This window comes from Monodelphis domestica, chromosome 1 (genome assembly GCF_027887165.1).
Source record: "Monodelphis domestica isolate mMonDom1 chromosome 1, mMonDom1.pri, whole genome shotgun sequence".
Taxonomy (NCBI): domain Eukaryota; kingdom Metazoa; phylum Chordata; class Mammalia; order Didelphimorphia; family Didelphidae; genus Monodelphis; species Monodelphis domestica.
Window position 1 is genome coordinate 504,177,588 of NC_077227.1, and position 22,494 is coordinate 504,200,081.

Sequence of the window (22,494 nt, forward strand, 5' to 3'; positions counted from 1 at the left end):
CTAAGAGGCAAGTTAGTTAAAGAATTTCCCCTCCCCCTCACTTATCTTAGTTCATGGCACCCCATACAAGTTAAATAATATCAAGACCAACAAAAGAAACCAACTGACAGATGAACAAAGAAGTCGCTAAGCAGGTAAGTTAAATAATTAGTTTTTGGTTTATTAAATACAGTTATATATTACAATTATACATTTTTGTTATTTAAACTATAAATATCATGAAATTATGGGGTTTTTTCTTGACGTGACACACCACCTGAGTTATGCTTGGGGGTTTTTTTGATGGATTTTGACACAACAAGCTCAAAAGGTTGCCCATCACTGGCCTAGTCCTTAGCACTCTTATACATAGTATTGATTCTAAGAAGGGAAGGGAAGGGTTTAACAAAAAGAGCCTAGAAACCATCTTTGAAGAAATTATAAAGGAAAACTACTTTGATATCTTATATCCAAAAGGCAAAATAGAAATTGAAAGAATTCGCCAACCACTTTCTAAAAGATATTCCAAAATGAAACTTTTAGGAATAATCTAGCCAAATTCTAGAGTATCCAAGGCAAAGAGAAAATATATCAAGCAACCAGAAAGACATAATTCAAATATTGTGGAGACACAATCAAGATTACACAAGATCTAGCAGCTTCTGTGTTAAAGAAGCAAAGGGCTTGCAATAAGCTATTCTAGAAAGTAAAGGAGTTAGGAATATAACCAAGAATTACCTATCCAACAAAACTGAGTAAATACCTTCAAGAGAAAAAAATTGATATTTAATGAAATAGAGGACTTTCAAGAGTTCTTGATGAAATGACCAGAGATAAATAGAAAATTTTATATTAAAACACAAATCTCAAGAAAAGCATAAGAGATTCAATAAAGCTAAACTACTTATATTACTATGAGGGAAAATGATGCACCTAATCCTAAGAACTTTATCATTATAAGGGTAGGAGTCTACATATATACAGAGAAGCAATGAATAAGAGTTGTGTAAAATGGAGATTTGAACGTTAGACTTCAATGCCCAGAAGTCCTTGGTACTTCCCAGAATTCCCTATAATCTCACCTGAGTCTCCACCTGGGCGAGATCACAAGGAGTATTTAACTGGCAGGAACGCCTACTTCGCCCTCTTCCATTGCAATGATGTAGTGGGTAAGCTAAGCACAGGGGTTTTGAATGGGCTAATCAGCCCTAGGCATGTGGTTTATTATTTTGTATCCTTGATTTCTAATAATCCTTAATAAACCTCATAAAATATAATATTTCTAATACTAGAGACTAAAATTTAATTTTTATAGTTTATGTTGGGATGATCTAAAAAAAAAAAAGAAGGAATGAGAACGAGGGATAAATTGGGAAAAGAGGGAAGGGAGAGGTGTAATGGAGAAATTTTTCTAACATCAAAGAGACTTGCAAGGAAGAGCCTTCATAGTAAAGGGGAAAGGCATAGTAAAAGGTGATAGGCAATGCTTGAACTTCACTCTCATCAAAATTGGTTCAAAGAATAACTTTGGGGAACAACTGGGTGGCTCAATGGATTGAGAGCTAGGCCCAGAGATGGGAGGTCCTTAGTTCAAATCTAGCCTCAGATACTGGGTGTGTGTCTCTGGGACCCAGGGCAAGTAATTTAATACCCACTGCTTAGCCCTTACCACTCTTCTGCCTTGGAACCAATACACAGTATTGATTCTAAGATGGAAGGTAAGGGTTAAAAAAAAAAAAGAACTTTGGGAAATGTATATGGAAACTTGTTATTACATGTAATTGGTAAAATAAAATAGCTTTATAATAGAAAAAAATAAATCAGTTCAAAGAGGGAAGAATATATAGACATACTCAGTTGGGTATAGAAATCTATCTTATCCAATAGAAAAATAAGGAGGGGAAGGGGCTAAGAGAATACAAACTAGGAGATAAAAACTAAAGCTCTAAAAATACTTTTTTTCCTAAGACATATTTTTGAAGAGTTGACCCTGGCCCCAGAAAACTGGGGCATAGGATCCCACAGGGCCAGGGTAGTAAGGAAGGGGGATAAAATCAAGGCTTCTTCTTATTGGTTATTTAAATAACTAAAAAAAATGCTATTCCTCAGGGTTCAGCAAAACACTTGCAAACTCTAGGGCAGATACACATGGAAGTTGATAACAGTTTTGCAGAAGGTCCAGGAGGAAGCAAGGATTGGTGAACTTTAATTATCATCTATGAAGAATCCTTAAAATACTTGTATGTTGACCACAGCTGCTGAACCAACACAGGATCCTTGTCACACTCATTTGGAATCTTTACACTATTTTTTTAAACCCTTACTCTGTATTGGCTCCAAGGCAGAAAAGTGGTATGGGCTAGGCAATGAGGGTTAAGTGACTTGCCCAGGGTCTGTAAAGATTAAAATTTAGGGGAGATTGAGGCAGGTAGAAATTAGTTCCCTCTGCAAGGAGTATTATATTCTTTAGAGGTTTATTAAAATTAAGGATTAAAGAAAATACAGGATAATAAAAAACACATGCCTAGGCCAGAGGCCTAGACAAGACCTCACCTACATTATGGAAAGAGCCACGTCTGCCCCAAAACGGAAGTCCAAAAGAGACCCAAAAACCTTTGCCACCAGGTTAAATACCTTCTCGATCTCGGCCCAGGTGAGATTACAAAGCATTCTGGGGAAGTGGAGCTTGTGGGGCTTGAAGTCCTGGATTCCAGTCCATTTTTACATTCCCCCCGTTTGATCCTCTGGGGAAGAAGTCCTTCCCCAAAGGATCATAAAAACATAATCAATTTAAAGATTACAATAATTTCAGGATAAGAAAAAAAAACAACAAAACCAATAATTACTGGACGCATTGACAGAAAGCCAGTTTATGCCCTTTGGCATAAAAGTATACATACAAATAAATGTTCAATCAACCACACCCAAAGTTCAATGTTGTGCAACTTGTGGTCTGGAGGCTTCTTCATGGTGGCTTCTCCAACAGTTCAGTTCTGGATTCAGAGAGGTAGCATCTTCTTTACCTGAAATTCTTTTCAAAAAGAATTTAAACTTTGCAATTTAAATAATGATATTTTTTACAGGTCACACAGCTAGGAAGTGACTGAGGCCAAATTTGAACCTAGGACCTCACGTCTCTAGGTAGTATTAATTCTAAGATGGAAGGTAAGGGTTTAAAAAAATATCTATCTTTATTTCTATATACCTAATATGATGCTATTCACACAAAACTAAGTCAATTAATATTTATTAATAGAAAGGTCTATATTCAAATTTAGCAATTAGAAAATTTTTCATGTAGCTAACCATATATTCTTACACTTTCTCAATTTCTCAATTTGAGAATCACTGCATGACATTTAGCTGACTCTTCCATCACATCAAGCTAATATCCTTTATTGTCTTTTCCCTTTGCTTAGCTAAACTCGGGAAAAATTATCTATATTCACTGTCTCCATTTTCTCAACTCCTGTTCATCCTTTAAATCTGGTTTATGGTCCTTACTCCTCTACTAAAAGGTCTACATCTAACAAAGATTAAAAAACAAACAAACAACTCTTAACCTTCTGTCTTATAATTGATACTAATTATCAATTCCAAGGCAGAAGAGTAATAAGGGCTAGGTAATTGAAGTTAAGTGACTTGACCAGGGTCACACAGCTAGAAAGTGTCTGAGATCACATTTTAACCCAGGACCTCCAATCTCTAGGCCCCATTCTCTATCCACTGAACCAACTAGCTGTATCTAACAAATATTTTTGTTAGATCTTTGCTAAATCAAATAGCCTTTACTTACTATTCATCCTGACCTATAAGTTCAGACACTATCAATTACTTCCTCACCTTAATATTCTCTCTTTCTCTTTCTCTCTCCAACCATAGGTGTCTCCTAAGACTGTAATAGATCCCCCTTTCTCCTTTCTGCACACTCTTTCCTTTGGAAATATCATCAGCTTCTATAGGTTCAATTGCTATTACCATGTAGATCATACACCCACACACATCCCTAGTCTTAATTTTTTTTTTTCTGAACATATCACAAGCTCCTTGCTAAACATCTCCATTTGAATGTGCATGTCAAACTCAATATGTACAGAATATAATTTATGTTCTCTGCAGAAATTCATTCCTCCAAAATTTCTTTACTTCTGTTGAAAGCACCATTATTATCCTTATGATCACCCAGGTTCACAATCTTGGAATCATCTCTGACTCTTACCTCTCCCTCACTCTCAATATTCAATTAATTCCCAAAAATTGTCACTTGTAACCACAAAACTATAACTGTAACTAGAAAATTATAAATACAAAACATTTCTTGAAAATGTTCCCTTCTCTCACACACTCCCTATCCTATTTCAGGCCCTTATCACCTCTCAACTGGATTATTGCAACAGTGTCTACCTACTATCCCCACTTCAATTCCAACCTTTTCCCATCCCAAGGGAAACAAAGTTTCAAAAGTAATTTTCCTAAATATGTTATGTGTGGTAATACATGTATAATCCAGATTGAATTGCTTGCCAATTCTGGGGTAGGGGAGGGAAAGAGAGGGAGACAATTTGGATCATATAATTTCGGAAAAACTTGTGTGAAAATTTATTACATGTAATTGGTAAACAAAATTAGTTTATGAAAAGAGTTGAGGTTACAATAAAGGAAAACTAGCTTTAAAATAAAATGTATATATTTATATAAGAAAATATAAGGAGAGTTCCAAAGAGATGGGGAAATCCCTTTTCTTTCTCCTTTTCTTTAGAATGATAGTGAACTACATATATAGAACATTGCATATATCATCCTCTATAGTCTACAATGTTACAGAATTTTGCTTACCTTTTTGTTATTTTGGGAGAAGGGAGGGAATAAGGGGAGAGATGCAATATGTCTGGAAATGACTGATGTAAAAACAAAATGAGATGATAAAACTGAAAGAAAAAAAAACCATGAAGGATCTTGGGATCTCTTAAAGAAAAGGTAGAAATAAATGTAGTATCCAGGTAGACTCCAAATCAAGATGAATAGTTTGTTGGTAATGTGATTTTTTAAAACCCTTACCTTCTGTTTTATTGATTCTAAGGCAAAAGAAAGAACAGTAAGGGCTAGGCAACTGGAGTTAAGATGCTTCTATAGGAATGGAACTGGGAAATAGATTAGGGCTAGATATACAGATCTAAGAGTCATATGCATAGATGATAATTGCACACATGCAAGTTGAGGAACTTACGAAGACAGAGAGATTATGGCAAGAGAAGGGCAAAGGGCTCAGGTCGGAGCTTTGGGGTACACACACAGTTAAGAAGCAGAATATGGATAATGATCCAGCAAACAAGGATGAGAATGAATGGTTAGACATACAGGAGAAGAACTGAGAGAGAAGAGCATCATGAAAACCCAAAGAAGAGAGAATATCTAGAAGGGCAAGATGGTTAACAGTGTCAAATGACTCAGAGATATCAAAAGGGATGTAGATTGAAAAGCCACTGGAGTTGACAATTAAAAAATCATTGGTAACATTAGAGAGAGTAGTTTCAATTAGGTGATTAGTTCAGCAGTCAAATGATATAGGATTTGAGAAGTTAGTGAAAAGAGAAGTGAAAGCAATGATAGAAGAAGCAAAATAAAAACTGAAAACTTTTCAGAGAGTTAAACCATGAAGGGGATGAGAGATTTAGAATGCTACCTTGAAGGGAAGGTATAGTTAGGTGAGGGTTTTCTAAGGATAAGGGAAACAGAACTAGAAGTGTGTGTAGGCAGCAGGGAAGAAGCCAGTAGAAATGAAAAGAGAAAAGATTAGGGAAACAGAATGTATGATAGCAAGAACAATACATTAGAGGAAAAAAAGGAAATAAGTGTCCTATAAAGAATGGCTGGCCTTGGCAAGAAGGGTCACCACTTCATCAGGGACTAGAACAAAGGGGAAGAGATGGTGATAACATCAAAGAGTTTTGAGATATGGAGAGGAAGGGAGGCTATTTATTAAGTGTCTGTGCAATACACTGTGCTAATTGGTTTCTCATCCTATAAAACTCTAGCCAAACTTCAATACAGTAATAGTTTCTGTATCTTGTGTTCTATAATGCTATAATTATATTTTTAATTAGGAATTACTATATGGCCTAAGACTGTAACTATTTTATTACTTTACATGAAGCCATATGAAGCTCTATACAAAACAATGTGGAAATGAAATATTTAGAAACAGACATATAGTTTTCTAGCAGCTATGGAGAAAGATTATTAGGCAATGATCAAACTATTCACATCTAGAGTTAGAGGTTGAAGTTGAGGTCAGATCAGTGGGAAAGAGTTTTGGCCCTCAAATAACCTAATCATTAGAAATGGAGTTTAAGAAAGCAATTTTGAAGAACAAGAAGTAAAGAGATAAAATGAGACTATTTCAATGACTTGCAAGTGGCTATCTCTTCTATGGTTCATGACTACATGAATGTCAAGATAGAGTAAAAGTACCCTCAATTATGTCTGCCTCAATTAGAGACATACCACTAAGGAAGAAGGATGATAGGGCTATAAATTCAAAATCTATTCTTTCCCCAAAACAATCTATTCTGTTTCTATCAAAGCAAAATAAACACCCTATCTACTTAATTAGTCCCTATTGATACTATTTTGCCCCTCAAATCTACAAAAAAGTTTGTTTAAACATTTTTAATCAATCCTACAATTATTTTTAATTACTTTCATTTAATTCTTTATTTGCTTCTTACTCTATCGTATTGTATTTTTATTTAAAAAATCCAAGGAAAAGAAGTTTGCTAACTCCTTTAATCCAGAGAATGAACTCTTCGAAGAAAGATGCTTGCAGAAACCTACACTGCATCAAGAAGCTCCAGAATGAACTTTTGGGTGCAATCGACTGAACAAAAGGGGATTGAACATTTATTATAAAATGTATACTTTTATGCCAAAAGAGGACTCCCCCCTAATTTGGCTTTTTGTCAATGCACCTAGCAAAACATTGGTTTTGCTTTCTCTCTTTTCTATTTCCTTCTTATCTCTAACTATTGTAATTTCCTCTTAGAAAGTGAAATATTGTATACATCTGTAGTTAGAAAGTTTTTAGAACTACAAGATGATTCTGTTAAATGATCAATGGGGAGACTAGTCTCCCAATGATCATTAAGGGGGATTGTGAAGATTAGATTTGGCTATCTCCTGATTAACAACGAAGGTACTTAACTCTTCCTTGATAGTGAAGATAAAATTGTAATCCCTGGTCTATTTTTAGATTTTAATCCCCAAAGTGTTAACTCAGTATTTAAAGTAGATCTACCCATTTTAACTACCAAAAGGTGTTAACTGACCACAAAAACCTGTAAACTAACTACGAAAGATGTGACACCCATTTCATACATTGAGTGGGCAGTCCTGGAGATGATCATCTGCTGTGATTGGTAGACGTAAAAATTTAAGGGAGGTGACACAAGAGAAAAAGGTCTTAAATAGAGGAAAAAGAGCCACATAAGGGTCAATCAAGAATGAAGAAAAGTCATTTGGAGGAGACTGGAAGACAGACACTTGAGGAGAGACTGGAAGACAGACACTGAGACTTGGAGTGAAGACATTTGGCTGTGGGCCTGGACCCCTGGAGGAGCTCGTGCAGGAGACCTCAGGCTGTTTTCCTTTTAGATGGTCACCATGGTGAATGTAAAGGCTGACCTAGTTTCCTTGCCTTTCTGGAGGTGTGAATCTCTGAGAGAAAGTCCCATTGTCTTGATATTCCTTTCCCCTGGCTGGGGCCTTAGAATTTCTACCTGGCTCAGAGGAAGCCAGAGCTTGCTCTCTCTCCCTCTCCCCCCTTTTATCTCTTCTTTAATATCTTCCCGATATTGTAAATAAACTATTATAAATTCCCTTCTACTTGAGTAATTCATTTTGGGATTTGGAAATTAAATCCCTGGCAACCACCAATCAAATATTCAGGTCTAATCACAAATAAATCTAACATATAATAGGTACTCCCCCTAAGAATGCAATATGGAACACAGACCTGAATTCATATGAACACTTCAATGATCTATAGTTTCATTAATTAATGTCTAGCTATGTTTACATTCTAATTTTAAAAGTTCATTTTGCCTGCTTTTAATACATCTAATTTTTAGAAATACTTAGATAGAATGGGTTTGAAATCCATGAAACACAAATCTTTCCTTCCTGATAGCAAACAACAAAATAACAAAAGTGAAAAGTTATATGCATTATCAGTCACAATCACTCTTTTAAGGCCATTTTGTTCAATGATTTCAGAGAATACACTGTGGAGAACTTTTTGCATTTCCTAGGACAAATATGTTGTGTCAAAACAAAAATTATCTATAAAATAGCAAATGATGACTAATAAATCTCCATGGGGGAAGGGACTACAAAAAAAATTTTTTTTTCAGTCGTAGCATCCAACACAGTACCTTGAACACAATAGGTACTTTAAAATGGTTGCTGAATGGAACTAAATAAAGCTGACTTTATTGACATTAATAAAATCTGTCTAATGCTAGATAAAATTATTAGAAACTTAGTAAGTGACAAGGTTAACTCTCAAATAGCTGCCTAAAATGGCAAAATTATTACTCCTCTTGTCATTTGTGTCCTCTACTTCCTCAGTGAGCTATATACAAGATAAATTAGAAATAATCATAGAAGGAAAACATTAAGAAGAATTGGGAAAGCCATCATGTTGAAGGCTGTACTTTAGTTGGTACTTGAAGAATGTAAAAACTAAAATTAGATCTCAATAATAAAAATATTATATTTTAAAGATTTATTAGTGATCATTAGAAATTAAGGAATAAAGAGGATACAAAATAAAGACCATGGCTGATTAGCCCATTTCAAAATCCCCACTCACCACTGTTACCATGCTGACAGGAAGCCAAAGAAGCAGGAATAGGCCCACCCACTCAATTTATTCCCTATCTATAGGAAGTACGTAATGACAGGAAGTCGGTGGGCTCCCAGGAAATGTAGTTCTTTTTTAGGGTAACAGATTTTCAATTATACAAAGAAATGAAAGAAGCCAAGAAGTAGAAATAAGGAAGGAGAGCATGTGATGCATGTGAAAATTCCCCAAATCTGGAGATGGAGTGACTTGTTCAATAAACATCAGAGGACAGTGCTATTGGATCAAAAAGTACACCATGAGTTTGGTATAAAAAGACTAGAAGGGGCAAATAGGTAGCCCAGTGTTAGGCCTAGAGTTGGGAAGATTTAGGTTCAAATTTGACCTCAGACATTTCCCAGCTATGTGATCCTAGGCCAGTCACTTAACTCAATTGCCAAGCCTTTGCCATTCTTCTGTCTTAGAACTGATACTAAGAAGATACTTAGAACTGATACTAAAAAAAGAAAAAAAGACTAGAAAGGTAGGGAGTAGCTGGATTATGAATGAGCTCAAGTGCCATCACTTGTATGAAAATCTTTCCTGATTTCCACCTACTGCTAGACTTCTCCTGAAAAATTATTTTGCATATACTTATATGTATACATGTTGTCTCCCTTGGCATAAAGTAACTCCTTTAAGGCAAGGAATCTTTCCATTTTTGTCTTTGTGTCTAGCACAGAGCACAATATCTTGTGTATAGTAGGTATTCAATGTTTTGTTGAATAGAATTAATTAGGCCTCAGAAAAACGGAGTCTTTTCTTTCATTCACAGTTAAAATCCCTGAGTTAGAAGGTTTCGGCACAATAAAGAATAATAACAGGAACAATTAAAAAAATAAAAGAATCACACTTATGTAGCACTTAAGGTTTATAAAGCATAAACATTATATCCACAACATGATAGATAAGTAGATAGATAGATAGATAGATAGATAGATAGATAGATAGATAGACAGACAGAGAGAGAGAGAGAGAGAGAGAGAGAGAGAGAGATAGATAGATAGATAGATAGATAGATAGACAGACAGACATAGATAACTAGATAGATATGGATAACTGGGTCAAGATTTTTCAGAATGGGAGAGAGCAGGATGCTTTTCCCAGACAGTGGCAAAGATTGAAGTTAAAAGGGGGGGGGGGGGGGGACAAGATACCAGAGAAGATGAAATAAAGAGCACAAGTAAAAATGTTCTCATTGACAAAGTGAAGTCAACATCTTTCTCAAAGAACAGAACAAAGTAGAAACTGGAGAAAGATGTATTTTGAAACATGAATGAGGAAAGGAAAGGAGGAAAAAGGAGTTTGTAGCAAATGGCCTCTGCTTTAAATAAGAATCCTAATATTTAGAAAAATATGAGGTGAAGTTCTCTGCTAAGTGAGGAGGAGAGGATATATTATAGGGAATTAAAAGAGAAAAGTAAGGGTTTTTAATTGCTGTATAGGAAATATGTTAGAAGTCAAACAATCAGTAAGTATTTGTTAAGTGCCTACTATATGTCAGTGCTAGAAATGCAGATACAAAAAATAAAACAATCTTTATAAACTATTTGGAGAAATAGGCAAAGGAGTCCTACCAAATTCCTTTTAAGACACAAATATGGTTCTGATACCTAAGTAAGGAAAAGTAAAAGCAGAAAATAAAAATTATAACCAATTTTCCTAATGAATATTGATGCAAAAATTTTCAACAAAATATTCAGCAAAGAGATTATGGCAATACATCACAAAGATCATACTTTAGAAGTAGGTGGGATTTATACCAGGAACACAGGCAAGGCTGGTTCAATACTAAGAAAACCATCAGCATAAGTGGCAATATAAATAACAAAAATCATATAATTATCTCAGATACAGAAAATGTTTTTGACAAAATAACACCAATTCCTATTAAAAACACCAGAAAATACAGGAATAAATGGTTTCCTATAGTTCCTTTATTGAATATAGTTTTACTGTATTATGGTGTGAAAAGGATATATTTGATATTTATACTTCTCTAAATTTATTTGCAATGTTTTTTTAATGCCCTAATGCATGGTCACTTTTTATGATAGTTTAATATCTCAAAAAAAGGTAAAGAAAGGAAAAAATAAGTAGTGTCTAACTAAAACCATCAGTAAGCATTATAATGTAAGCTAGAAACTTTCCCAATAAAAGCAGAAGTGAAGCAAGGATGTCCATTATCAGCACTATTCTTCAAAATTGTATTAGAAATATTAGCTATAATAATAAGGCAATAAAAAAAGAAATTGAAAGAATTTAAATATACAATGAGGAAACAAAACTATCATTCTTTGCAAACAAAATGATGGTCTACTTATAGAATCCCAGTGAATCAACTAAAAAAAGTAGCTGAAACAATTAGCTTTAGCAAAGTTGCAAGATATAAGATAAAACCAAATAAATCATCAGCATTTCTATATATTAATAACAAAGTCCAACAGCAAAAGATAGCAAACAATATAAAATACTGGGGAGTATACCTGTCAAAGTAAACCCAGGAGCTACATGAACACAATTATGAAACACTTCCCACACAAATAAGGGTAAGGCCTAAACAACTGTAGAAATACAGAATGTATAAATGTGTGGTTAGCACAAGCCAATATATGAAAACCACAATTCTACCTAAATTAATTTGTTTATTCAGGGTCATACCAATCAAACTACCAAAAATTACTTTATAAAACTAGAAAAAAATAACAACAAAATTCATCTGGAAGAGCAAAAGGTCAAGAATATCAAGGAAATCAAAGTGGGGAAGTGAAAAAAGGTACCCTAGTAGTGCCACATCTTAAACTACATTATAAAGTAATAACTATGAAAACAATCTGATACTGGCTAAGAAAAAAAAGAGTACAGGATCAATGGAACAGATTAGGTACAGAATACACAGTTGTAAATGATCACAAGTAATCTAGTGTTTGATAAACCCAAAGATTCAAGATTTTGGGACAAAAATTCGCTATTTGAAAAAAACTGCTAGGAAAACTTGAAAGCAGTTTGGCAGAAATTGGGTATTGACCAGCATCTCACGCTGTATACCAAGACAATGTAAAAATCCGTATATAAATTAGACATAAAGGGTAATATCATAAACAAATTAAGGAATCATGGAAAATGTTATCTGTCATCTATGATTATACACAATTTAAATTTAAATTATGAATTTATGAGAAATTTATGACCAAACAAAATAGAATCAGGGAAAGCAAAACAGATAATTTTGATTTTGCAAAAATATAACCAATGAAGCCATGATTAGAAGGAAAGCAGAAAACTAAGAAAAAAAATTATAGCAAGTTTCTCTGATAGAGGCTTCATTTCTCAAATATATAGAGAACTGATCAAATTTATAGAATATGAGTCATTTCCCAACTGATAAATGGTCAAAAGATATGAAAGGGCAATTTGCAAAAGAAATTAAAGCTATCTCGTTACATGAAAAAATATTCTAAATCACTATGGATTAGAGAAATGCAAATTAAAACAACTCTGACATCCCACCTCAAACTTATCAGATTGGTTATTATAACAGAAAAGAAAAATGATAAATGTTGACAAGGATGTGAAAAAACAGACACTAATGTACTGCTATTAGAATTTGTGAACTGATTTAACCATTCCAGAAAACAATTTGGAATGAAGTCCAATTTGGAACTATAAAACTGCATACCTTTTGATCCAGTATCTCCCAAAGAGATCAAAGAAAAGAAAAAAGGACCTTTAAGTACAAAAATAATTAGAGCCACTCTTAAATTGAGAGGATGCCCATCAATTGACAAATAGCTGAACAAGTTTTAGTATATGATTGTGATGGAATACTATTATGTTAAAAAAATAATGAGCAGGAAGGTTTCAGAAAAACCTAGTAAGATTTATGTAAATTGATGAAAAGTAAAGTGAGCAGAACCAGATCTTTGTATACAGTAATAGCACTAGTACTCAATGATCAACTGTGAATGACTTAGCTATTCTAATCAATACGTTGATCCACCAAATCTGAAGGAATTACGATGAAAAAATGCTATCTACCTCCAGAGAAAAGAAATGGAGGAGTCTGAATTCAGAATATGTATTTTTTCACTTTTTTTCTTGCTTTTTTTTTTGCAATATGGCTAATATGAAAATGTGTTTTCCATGATTTCACAATTCTTGCCTTCTTAATGGATAGGGAAAGGTTGGGAGGGAGGGAGAAAATTTCAAACTCAAAAAAATTATTTGATAAATGCTAAAAATAAATAATATCTATTTTTAAAAAACAAAACAAGGAAATTTATGTTTTATCTTAAAGAAATAGGAAGCCAGTGGAGTTGGAGGAGTAAAGGCATCATAGTCAGGAAAATTAGTTTGGCAACAGTGTGTAGGATGAACAAGAGTGGTAAGAAAATTGAGAAAGAGAGACCAATTAAGGTGTTGCAATAATTTAGGTAAGAGGTGATGAGAGAGAAGATTGGGAAGGAGAGAGAGAATTTCAAATCCCAAATTTTTAAAAATGGATTCTAAAAATAAATATTTTTTAAAAGAAGCTAAATAGGAAAGTTTATATTCTATTATAGAGCCAATATGAAGGCATTGAAGTGGGATAAGTAAAGGAGTCACAGTCAGGAAACTTACTTTGGCAACAATGTGTATGAAAGATGAACAAAATTGGTAAGAGACTTGAGAAAGAGAGAGAGACCAATTAAGAAGTTGTTGCAATAATCTAGGGAAGAGGTGATAAAGTGGTAGCTGTATTTGTAAAGAAAAGGGGACACATTCAAGAGATATTAGAGATATAAATAGCAAGATTTGGAAATTGATTGAACATGTGGTTTGGGGGAAATTGAGAAGCTGAGGATAATGCTCATTTTATGAACCAGAGAAACTGGAAGGTAGGTGCCACCTATGACAAAAATAGGGAACTTTGAAAAAGGGAAGGCCTTCATAGGAAGAATGAATTTTGTTTTAGACATGCTGACTATCAAATCTGGAAAAATGTTTGTGTGTATATGTATGTATACACATACACATATATGGTCAATGTTTATACAATGGAAATAGAAAAGTAATAAATATAAAACAATTCAAAATGACTGATGCAACATTAAAAAGAATAAGTTTAGCCACAAAGAAGAAATATAAGATAACCCTTCTTCCTACTCCTTTGTGGAGGTGAGGAGCCTAAAGATGTACTACATTGAACATAGCATCAAATTTTTCGATGTATTTCTTGGTTTTGCTGAATATGTTCTCTTCTTCCTCTTTCCTTTTTTCCTTTGTTATAAGGGTTGATTCTCTGGGAGAGAGAGGAGGAAAGGAGAAAAGATAGACAATTTAAAAACAAAAAGTAGTCAGAGCAATAAAAATGTTTAAAGAGCAATTTCAGATGAGCAATGAGTTCAAAAGATAGATGTAAAAGATTGAGAAAAGAGAAGACAGGAAATAGAGGTAACAAATGTAGACAACTTTTTTAAAGAGTTTGGCTGAGATAAGGAGGAGAGATATAAGACAATACCTCTGAGGAGAAGGTTTTATAAGGCTAGGAGAGGCTTGGGCATATTTGAAGGCAACTGGACAGGAACCAGCTGATAGGAAGAGGTTGAAGATGGGAGGAGGGGGTTTGCATAATTGAGGATGTGGTTGGATGAAGAAGAGAGTGGGAGATCTATTCCCTATACCATTTTGCTGCCTTAAAAGAGAAAGACAGCAGCTAGGTAGCTATGGGGATTGAAAGCCAGGCCTAGAGACAGGAGGTCCTGGTTTCAAATCTGGCCTCAGACACATCCTAGTTGGGTGACCCTAGGCAAGTCATTTAATCCCCACTGCCTAGCCCTTACTGCTCTTCTGCCTTGGAACCAATATGTAGTATTGATTCCAAGACAGAAAGAAGGTAAGAGTTTCAAAAAAAAAAATTTTTTTTTAATAAAACAGAAAGACAAAAGGACAAGAGGATATGATTAGATAAGGGAGAATTCAAGATCATGGTGGTAGCAGTTATGGGCAATGAGTTCTATGTTAGGCCCATTCATATAAGTTCCTTCTTTATAAGTCATGAGAGTTAGAAAGGAGGAAATAGGATTTAGGAAACATCAAAGTGTATTCTGAAGTCTCTGTAGTATATAGCCCAATGTTGGTACAAGGGAGACAATGAGCAAGATCCTGAACTATGAATCTTAAAACTGCTCAGACTCTACTTCAGAAGATTTGATTAAGCTATTCATCATTTTTGACAATGGAGGTACTTGGTCAGGAATGTATTGAGAACTTTTAAAATTACTCCAACCTACTCAGACAGTGCCTTAGGGGAAGATAAAGTTGCAAACTCCTGACTGAACAATGAAAAGTCCCTAACTCATACTTATAGTGAAGCTAAAACCTTAAGCTTGGTCTATTTTTAGATCTAATACAAAAAAGTGCTCAGTACCCATAAAGGTTAAATTAATCACTAAAAGATCAAGCAACTTACAAAAGGCAAGCTTAACAAAAGAGGTGTGAAGTACTCAGTAGATTTTATCTAACCAGAGAAGGTGAGAACAAAAGAAGATGTGAACTAAGAATGGGCAGTCCTGGGGAAAAGCATCTACTGTGATTGGTAGATATGAACATTTAGGGAAGGTGACACAAGAGAAAATTTCTTTAAAAGGAAGGGACTTACTGAATTTTAGACAGTTGGAGTTAGTTTTTGGATTGGAAGTTAGTTGGAGTTTGGACTAGTTGGAGTTTGGAGTTTTGGGATTGGAAGTTAATTGGAGTTGGAGTTCAAAGGTTTGGAGCATGCTTGAAGACGATCTTGTGGTGAGTGATAAAGACTGACTCGCTCTCCTTTAGGCTCAGGCCTAGGTCATTTGGCCTAAGCCCTTTCTACTATTTTCTCTCTCTCTCTCTCTCTCTCTCTCTCTCTCTCTCTCTCTCTCTCTCTCTCTCTCTCTCTCTCTCTCTCTCTCTCTCTCTCTCTCTTTCTCTCTCTCTCTCTCCTTCCCTTAATTCCTTCATTTGTATTAATTAAAATCTCCATAAAACCCAGCTGACTTGGTTATTTTCATATTTGGGAATTTTCCCATGGCGAACACTTAATTTTAGATTTTAAATCAAGACACTAAAAATTATCTTTACAGTTTGGCTGAAACCTTTACAGTCTTAGCAAACCACATTTTCACAGTTACAGAACTCCTTGAAAAGGGAGGGTGACCTGGAGGTTGATGATTAAAACAATAACATAGACAGGGGGAGGTAGATAGCTTAAAATAAGAAATATAGTCAGTTCTGTTTGAGAAATATTGAGAATATAGAAAACTGCACCACTTCACAACTCATAAGCTGCAACCTTTCTTGCCAGGAGTCATCAGGCCATGATGTCTTGACACAGTCAAGAAGCCAGGAGGTCACAAAGTAGCTTGGCAGGATGGAATCATCCACTAGGCCCCCTCTGTGTGACTTCTCTCTTCAACATCCCTTATTACTAGAATTGCCATGATTATTGTTCTCTCCCTAGCTTCAGGAAAAATAATATAAGAGCAAATACTTGCACATTATTCCCCTAAAATATCACCAAAAGATCAGGCTCACAAAACCAGACCCAAAAGACTAAGCTAACTTTTGCTTAGGTATATAATTCCTAACAAAAGCCATGGCCAGAAATCCCTTACTCCCATGCACAGAAACAAATTCTCCTGAGCCAGTACATAAATCATTGTACATCATGCCTCAGTGACTTGATTTACCAACCAAAACCCATCTTGAAAAACTCCCCAATGAAACCCTGATAAATGATTAATCTAATGTTCAATCTGAATTGTGTTTCTAGTACCCCTTTGATCTCTCAATTTGACTACTATGATTGTCTCTAGAACTTCTGATTGATTATCTGCTTTTATTAAAAGTAACATGATTTTCTTTGATTGTCCATAAGCCAAGTACCTCACAGGTTAATGAGAAAAACTAACTTCCAGCTACTCCACCTGTGATGAAATCATTTATCTTGTGCAAAACCTTTGTGTATCCTGTCAGAATCAATAGTTATAATACAAGTGTGTAGAATGATCTCAGAATGTTAGTCAAAACAAAAGTTTGTTAAAAGTTAATGTATCACTTATCCAATTATCTGTATTCACACATGTATGTTGAATAATGTAGCTGTGTGCCAAGGAAATGGGTATAAAAATAAAAGCTAACCCTGGGCCTGGTGAAGAAGCAGTTCCATGCAAAGCCTGCTCCCCCCTCTCCCCCACCCTCTCCACCACACACAGCTGTCTTCAATCACTCATTTTTTTTTTAAACCCTTACCTTCCGTCTTGGAGTCAATACTGTGTATTGGCTCCAAGGCAGAAGAGTGGTAAGGGCTAGGCAATGGGGGTCAAGTGACTTGCCCAGGGTCTCAATCACTCATTTTTCGCCTTGCCATCACACCTGGCTGAGAACCCCCGAAGTCATGAACAAGGCAGGTCCTGAGCTCTCAGCACCTTCTCACATTAACTTCCACAAACAAACTTCAGGTCTTTTTCAAGGTAAAACACCATATTTATTGTATATTTTTGGGTGCAATAAGAGCTATGGGTGGAAGAAAACTGGTTCAGTGTTTTGAATTTCTTCCCCCACCACCACCAAGCCCAGAGTTTCATCCTACCCAACCTTCTGAGGTTGAGGACAGACTGCAGTCAAAGATGTGCCACTTTTTATTGTAACATTTATGTATTTCTTAACCATTTAATGTGTAAAACTGTGCTACCATTTTTATTAGGTTCCTATCTTCCTTTTTTGAGTCAGTGATGACATTTTTGAACATTATTCCACTAAGCCCATTTTCATTCTATGCTCTGTGGTTTTCAGTGCACAAATCTGCATAGTATGGTATTTTGGGGGAACTCAAATGTCAAATTATAGCAGAAGAGACCATACTAAGTTAAGGTAACAGAAAGAGACAGAAAGAGTATAGAAACAGGATGAGAAACAAAAAGTATGTCTATTCCACTTGTCCCAATGGGCTTGAGGGACTCCAGAGAAGCACCCAATATTAGAGATGTTGGCCAAAGATGCAGTATCTTTGGAAGGAACCAAATGTTCATGAACTCTAGAAAATGAAAAGTATGAGAAGAAGAAATCTAAGATGAAGAGGAGTCTGTTAACAATAGAATTAGGGTTCTAATAGGAAAAAGAAAAGAGTTGAAATTTATATAACTTTCTATATACATTCTCTCATTTGATCTTGAAAACAACCTTTTGAGATGCATATCATCTCCATTTTACAAATAAGAAAACTGATGGTTTCACAGTTAATAAATGTCAGAGGCAAGATTCAAATTAAATTCTCTCCTGAACCTGAATTTACCCCTCTTTACACCACACCAAACTTGACTCTAATTCCAGTACTGCCATCAATTCAGCTGTGGGACACTGGATAAAACAACTTCTCCTTCCTTGGTTTCAGCTTCCTCATTTATACAAAGAGAGTAGGTTAGATTCAGTTCTAAATTTAATAATTTTACAAACTAACTGGGTTTAATCAAGAAAAGCATTGTAGCACTATGTATAGAAGGCCCAAGTAAGACCTATATTCAAGTTTTCTTTCTTACATATATATACTAATAGTGTAATTGTGGACAGCGAACCCACCACTGGATACACCTTCTGGAAAGGTAGAGCCACAAATGAAGACAGAATCCACGGTGTTGGCCTGGCCATCAATACCAGTTTGCTCAAATAGTTGCCAGACTTGCCTTTGGGCATCAGCGAGAGGCTCACGAAGATCCGTTTGCCTCTCAGCAAAGACCAGTATGCCTCAGTCATTAGCGCATATGCCCCTACACTGACCAGCACAGAGGAGACCATCGAGCAGTTCTACTCTGACCTGAGTGCCGTCCTTCACTCAGTGCCCACAAATGACAAGCTGATACTCCTGGGAGACTTCAATGCCCGCATTGGCCAGGACCATGAAAGATGGAAAGGAGTGCTCGACAAACACGGTGTGGGCAAAATGAACAACAACGGCCTACTGCTACTCAGCAAATGCTAAAGTTCGAACTCACCATCACGAACACTGTGTTCAGAATGGAGAACAAATATAAACCAACGTGGATGCACCCACGATCAAAACAGTGGCATCTCATTGACTACATCATTGTACGCTGGCGAGACATCCAGGATGTACAGATCACCAGAGCCATGAGAAGAGCTGAATGCTGGACAGACCACCGATTGGCTAGAATTGGTTAGAAATTGGTTAGAACTCTTCAAATGCGCATTGCGCCCCACCCAGACAGTTCTAGCATTTTACAATGTGAGTCCTCTTAGAGATCCATCTTATTTGCAAACATTCCAGTCCTGCCTGGATGACAAGCGACTACTCACTGGAAGCTCAACTGAGAAATGGAACCAGTTCAGAGATGCAGTGAAGGAAACATCAAAGGCAGTCCTTTGCAATGCAATGCAACTACCAGGACTGGTTCGAAGAGAACAACACTGTTATTGACCACTCACTGGAAGCTCAACTGAGAAATGGAACCAGTTCAGAGATGCAGTGAAGGAAACATCAAAGGCAGTCCTTTGCAATGCAATGCAACTACCTGGACTGGTTCGAAGAGAACAACACTGTTATTGAAGACCTATTGAGCAAAAAGAACAAAACCTTTATGGAGTGGCAAAATAACCCAAACTCTGTTCCTAAAAAGAACAGATTCAAGTTTCTCCAAGCCACAGTGTAGTGTGAGATCAGGAAAATGCAATACCTATGGTGGGAAAAAAAGGCAGAAGAAATCCAGCACTTTGCTGATACGAAAAACCACAATTTTTCAGTGCCCTCAAGACTGTCTATGGGCCATTAAAACCCACCACCACTCCCTTGCTATCCTCTGATGGTGACACTCTCACAAAAGATAAAAAAGGCATCAGCAACAGGTGGAAAGAACACTTCAGTCAGCTCTCAACCGACCTTCTTCAGTCGACCAAAGCGCCATTGACCAGATCCCCCAAAACCGCACCATTGACATCCCTCCTTCAATAGAGGAAGTCCAAAAAGCCATTAAACAAACAAGTGCAGGCAAGGCACCCAGTAAAGATGGGATCCCAACTGAGGTGTACAAGGCCTTAAATGGAAAGATGCTTCAGGCATTCCATATGGTGCTGACCAGTATATGGGAAGAGGAAGACATGCCCTCAGAACTCAGAGATGCCTCTCTTGTAGTCCTATACAAGAACAAAGGCACACGAGCAGCCTGTGACAACTACAAAGGCATCTCACTACTCTCCACTGCTGGAAAGATCCTCACCCATGTTATACTCAACAGACTCCTGTCATCTGTTTCAGAGCAGAACCTGCCTGAATCACAATGTGGCTTCCAACCATATCGCAGCACCATCGACATGGTCTTCACAGTGAGGCAAATGCAGGAAAAATGCCTTGAGCACAACCTGCGTCTCTACATTGTCTTCATAGACCTGACAAAGGCGTTCACCACAGTGAACAGGGATGCATCGTGGGTGATCCTCAGCAAGCTCGGTTGCCCAGCAAAATTCGTCAAACTGATCCAGCTCTTTCATGTCGACATGACAGGGGAAGTCCTATCTAGTGGAGAGACTTCTGATCGCTTCAACATCTCCAATGGCGTGAAACGAGGCTGCGTCCTTGCTCTGGTGCTATTCAACCTATTTTTCACCCAAGTATTACGACATGCTGTGATGGATCTAAATTTGGGAGTCTACATCAAATACCGACTGGATGGCTCACTATTTGACCTTCGCCGCCTGACTGCAAAAACAAAGACAACAGAGAGACTCATCCTGGAAGCTCTCTTTGCAGATGACTGTGCTCTCATGGCCCACCAAGAAAATCATCTTCAAACCAGTGTGGACAGGTTCTCTACGGCAACAAAACTGTTTGGCCTGACTATCAGCCTCAGCAAAACAGAGGTGCTGTTCCAACCTGCACCAGGGAGGCCAACTAACCAGCCGTGCATTACAATCGACAGCACGCAGCTTTCTAACGTCAACATTTTCAAGTATCTGGGCAGCACCATTGCCAACGACGGGTCCCTAGACCACGAGATTAATGCCAGGATCCAAAAGGCCAGCCAGGCACTTGGGCAGCTGCGCTGCAAAGTCCTCCAACACAGCGGTGTAAGCACTGCGATGAAGCTCAAAGTGTATAACGCAGTGGTCCTCAGCTCGCTCCTGTACGGTTGCGAGACATGGACACTGTACCGAAAGCACATGAAATAGCTGGAGCAATTCCACCAACGCTCTCTCCGGTCAATCATGAGGATCCAATGGCAGGACCGAATCACCAACCAGGAAGTCCTCGACAGAGCCAACTCCACCAGCATCGAGGTCATGGTCCTCAAAACCCTGCTACGATGGTCTGGACATGTCATCCGCATGGACCCACAGCGAATACCAAGACAGGTATTCTATGGTAAACTGTCAGCTGGACTCAGGAAACAAGGCCGACCAAAGAAAAGATTCAAGGATCAGCTAAAGTCAAACTTGAAGTGGGCTGGCATTACACCAAAGCAACTAGAACTCGCTGACTCTGACAGAAGCAGCTGGCGAACCCACATTAACCATGCCGCTACCACCTTTGAAGATGAACGATGTCGCGACGTCTTGCCGCTGCGCGTGAACGCCAACACCAGGCCACAACTGCACCTCCTGTAACAACTGGCGTCCCATGCCCCATGTGCCACAAACTCTGCGCCTCAGTCTTTGGACTTCAAAGCCATATGAGGGTACACCGTAGATGAAAACGCACAAAGACAATTGTCATTCTCAGTCACCAAGAGACTACTACTAATTGTGGACAAATCTTTAAATATCTTGGTGCCCTAAATAATGTTCTAAGGCTTTAAGTTACAGAAGGATTTCCAATCTGCATAGGTAGTGTGGGGTTTCTAAACCAAAAGTTTCTTACATTAATGAAATTATAGTTATGGACTTTCCCCTCTAAAAGGTCATTAATTTAAGCTGAATTAATATCATTAATAACTTAAATTTAAACAGATTTTAACTACTTACCTAGGGAGACAACTGCAACACTCTCTGGCAGGAAATGTAGTCTGTATCTGATCAATAAATGCACCAATATGATGCAAATAGCTGTGCAAAGGAAGTTAAAAAAACACTATTAAATGGCCAATTCCTAATAATCATTTAAAGGCGACTAAAAATCTGGTAAAATATATATGTCCATTTTTTTATCCCTTACCTTCCTTCTTAGGATCAATACTGTGTATTGGTTCCAAGGCAGAAGAGCATTAAGCTCTAAGCAATGGAGGTTGTGCCTTGCCCAGGTTCACATAGCTAGGAAGTGTCTGACAACAAATTTGAACCCAGGATCTCCCATCTCTAGGCTTGGCTCTCAATGCACTGAACAACCTATCTGTTCACAATTTTAAATGTTTTAAAAATTATTTAAAATAAATGAAAACTATCATTTTGACCTCAACATGGATTTCACTTTCCCATAAAACTTGGCTCATATGAAACCTAAGTAGTGTACAATCAGTGCTATTTTTCAGGGCACACAGATTTCTTTCCTTTCAAAAAGATCTCACTTTAGAGAGATCACATAGCATAGTATAATACATGAGGAGTTATGAACTGACCAATGGAAAAGTGATTTTTAAAAATATTTCCAAACTTGT

At 36.8% G+C, this 22,494-nt stretch overlaps 1 protein-coding gene across 2 annotated transcripts in view; it reads right to left on the minus strand.

The window, feature by feature from the left end:
* SLC9A8 (solute carrier family 9 member A8) overlaps nucleotides 1-22,494 on the minus strand; it is a 149,826-nt gene that overhangs the window by 121,564 nt on the left and 5,768 nt on the right. For both annotated transcript variants that reach the window (XM_007475754.3, XM_007475753.3), the window contains exon 3: nucleotides 21,866-21,946. In XM_007475754.3, the coding sequence (XP_007475816.1) occupies nucleotides 21,866-21,946 (81 nt within the window). The remainder of the gene's footprint in view (nucleotides 1-21,865; nucleotides 21,947-22,494) is intronic.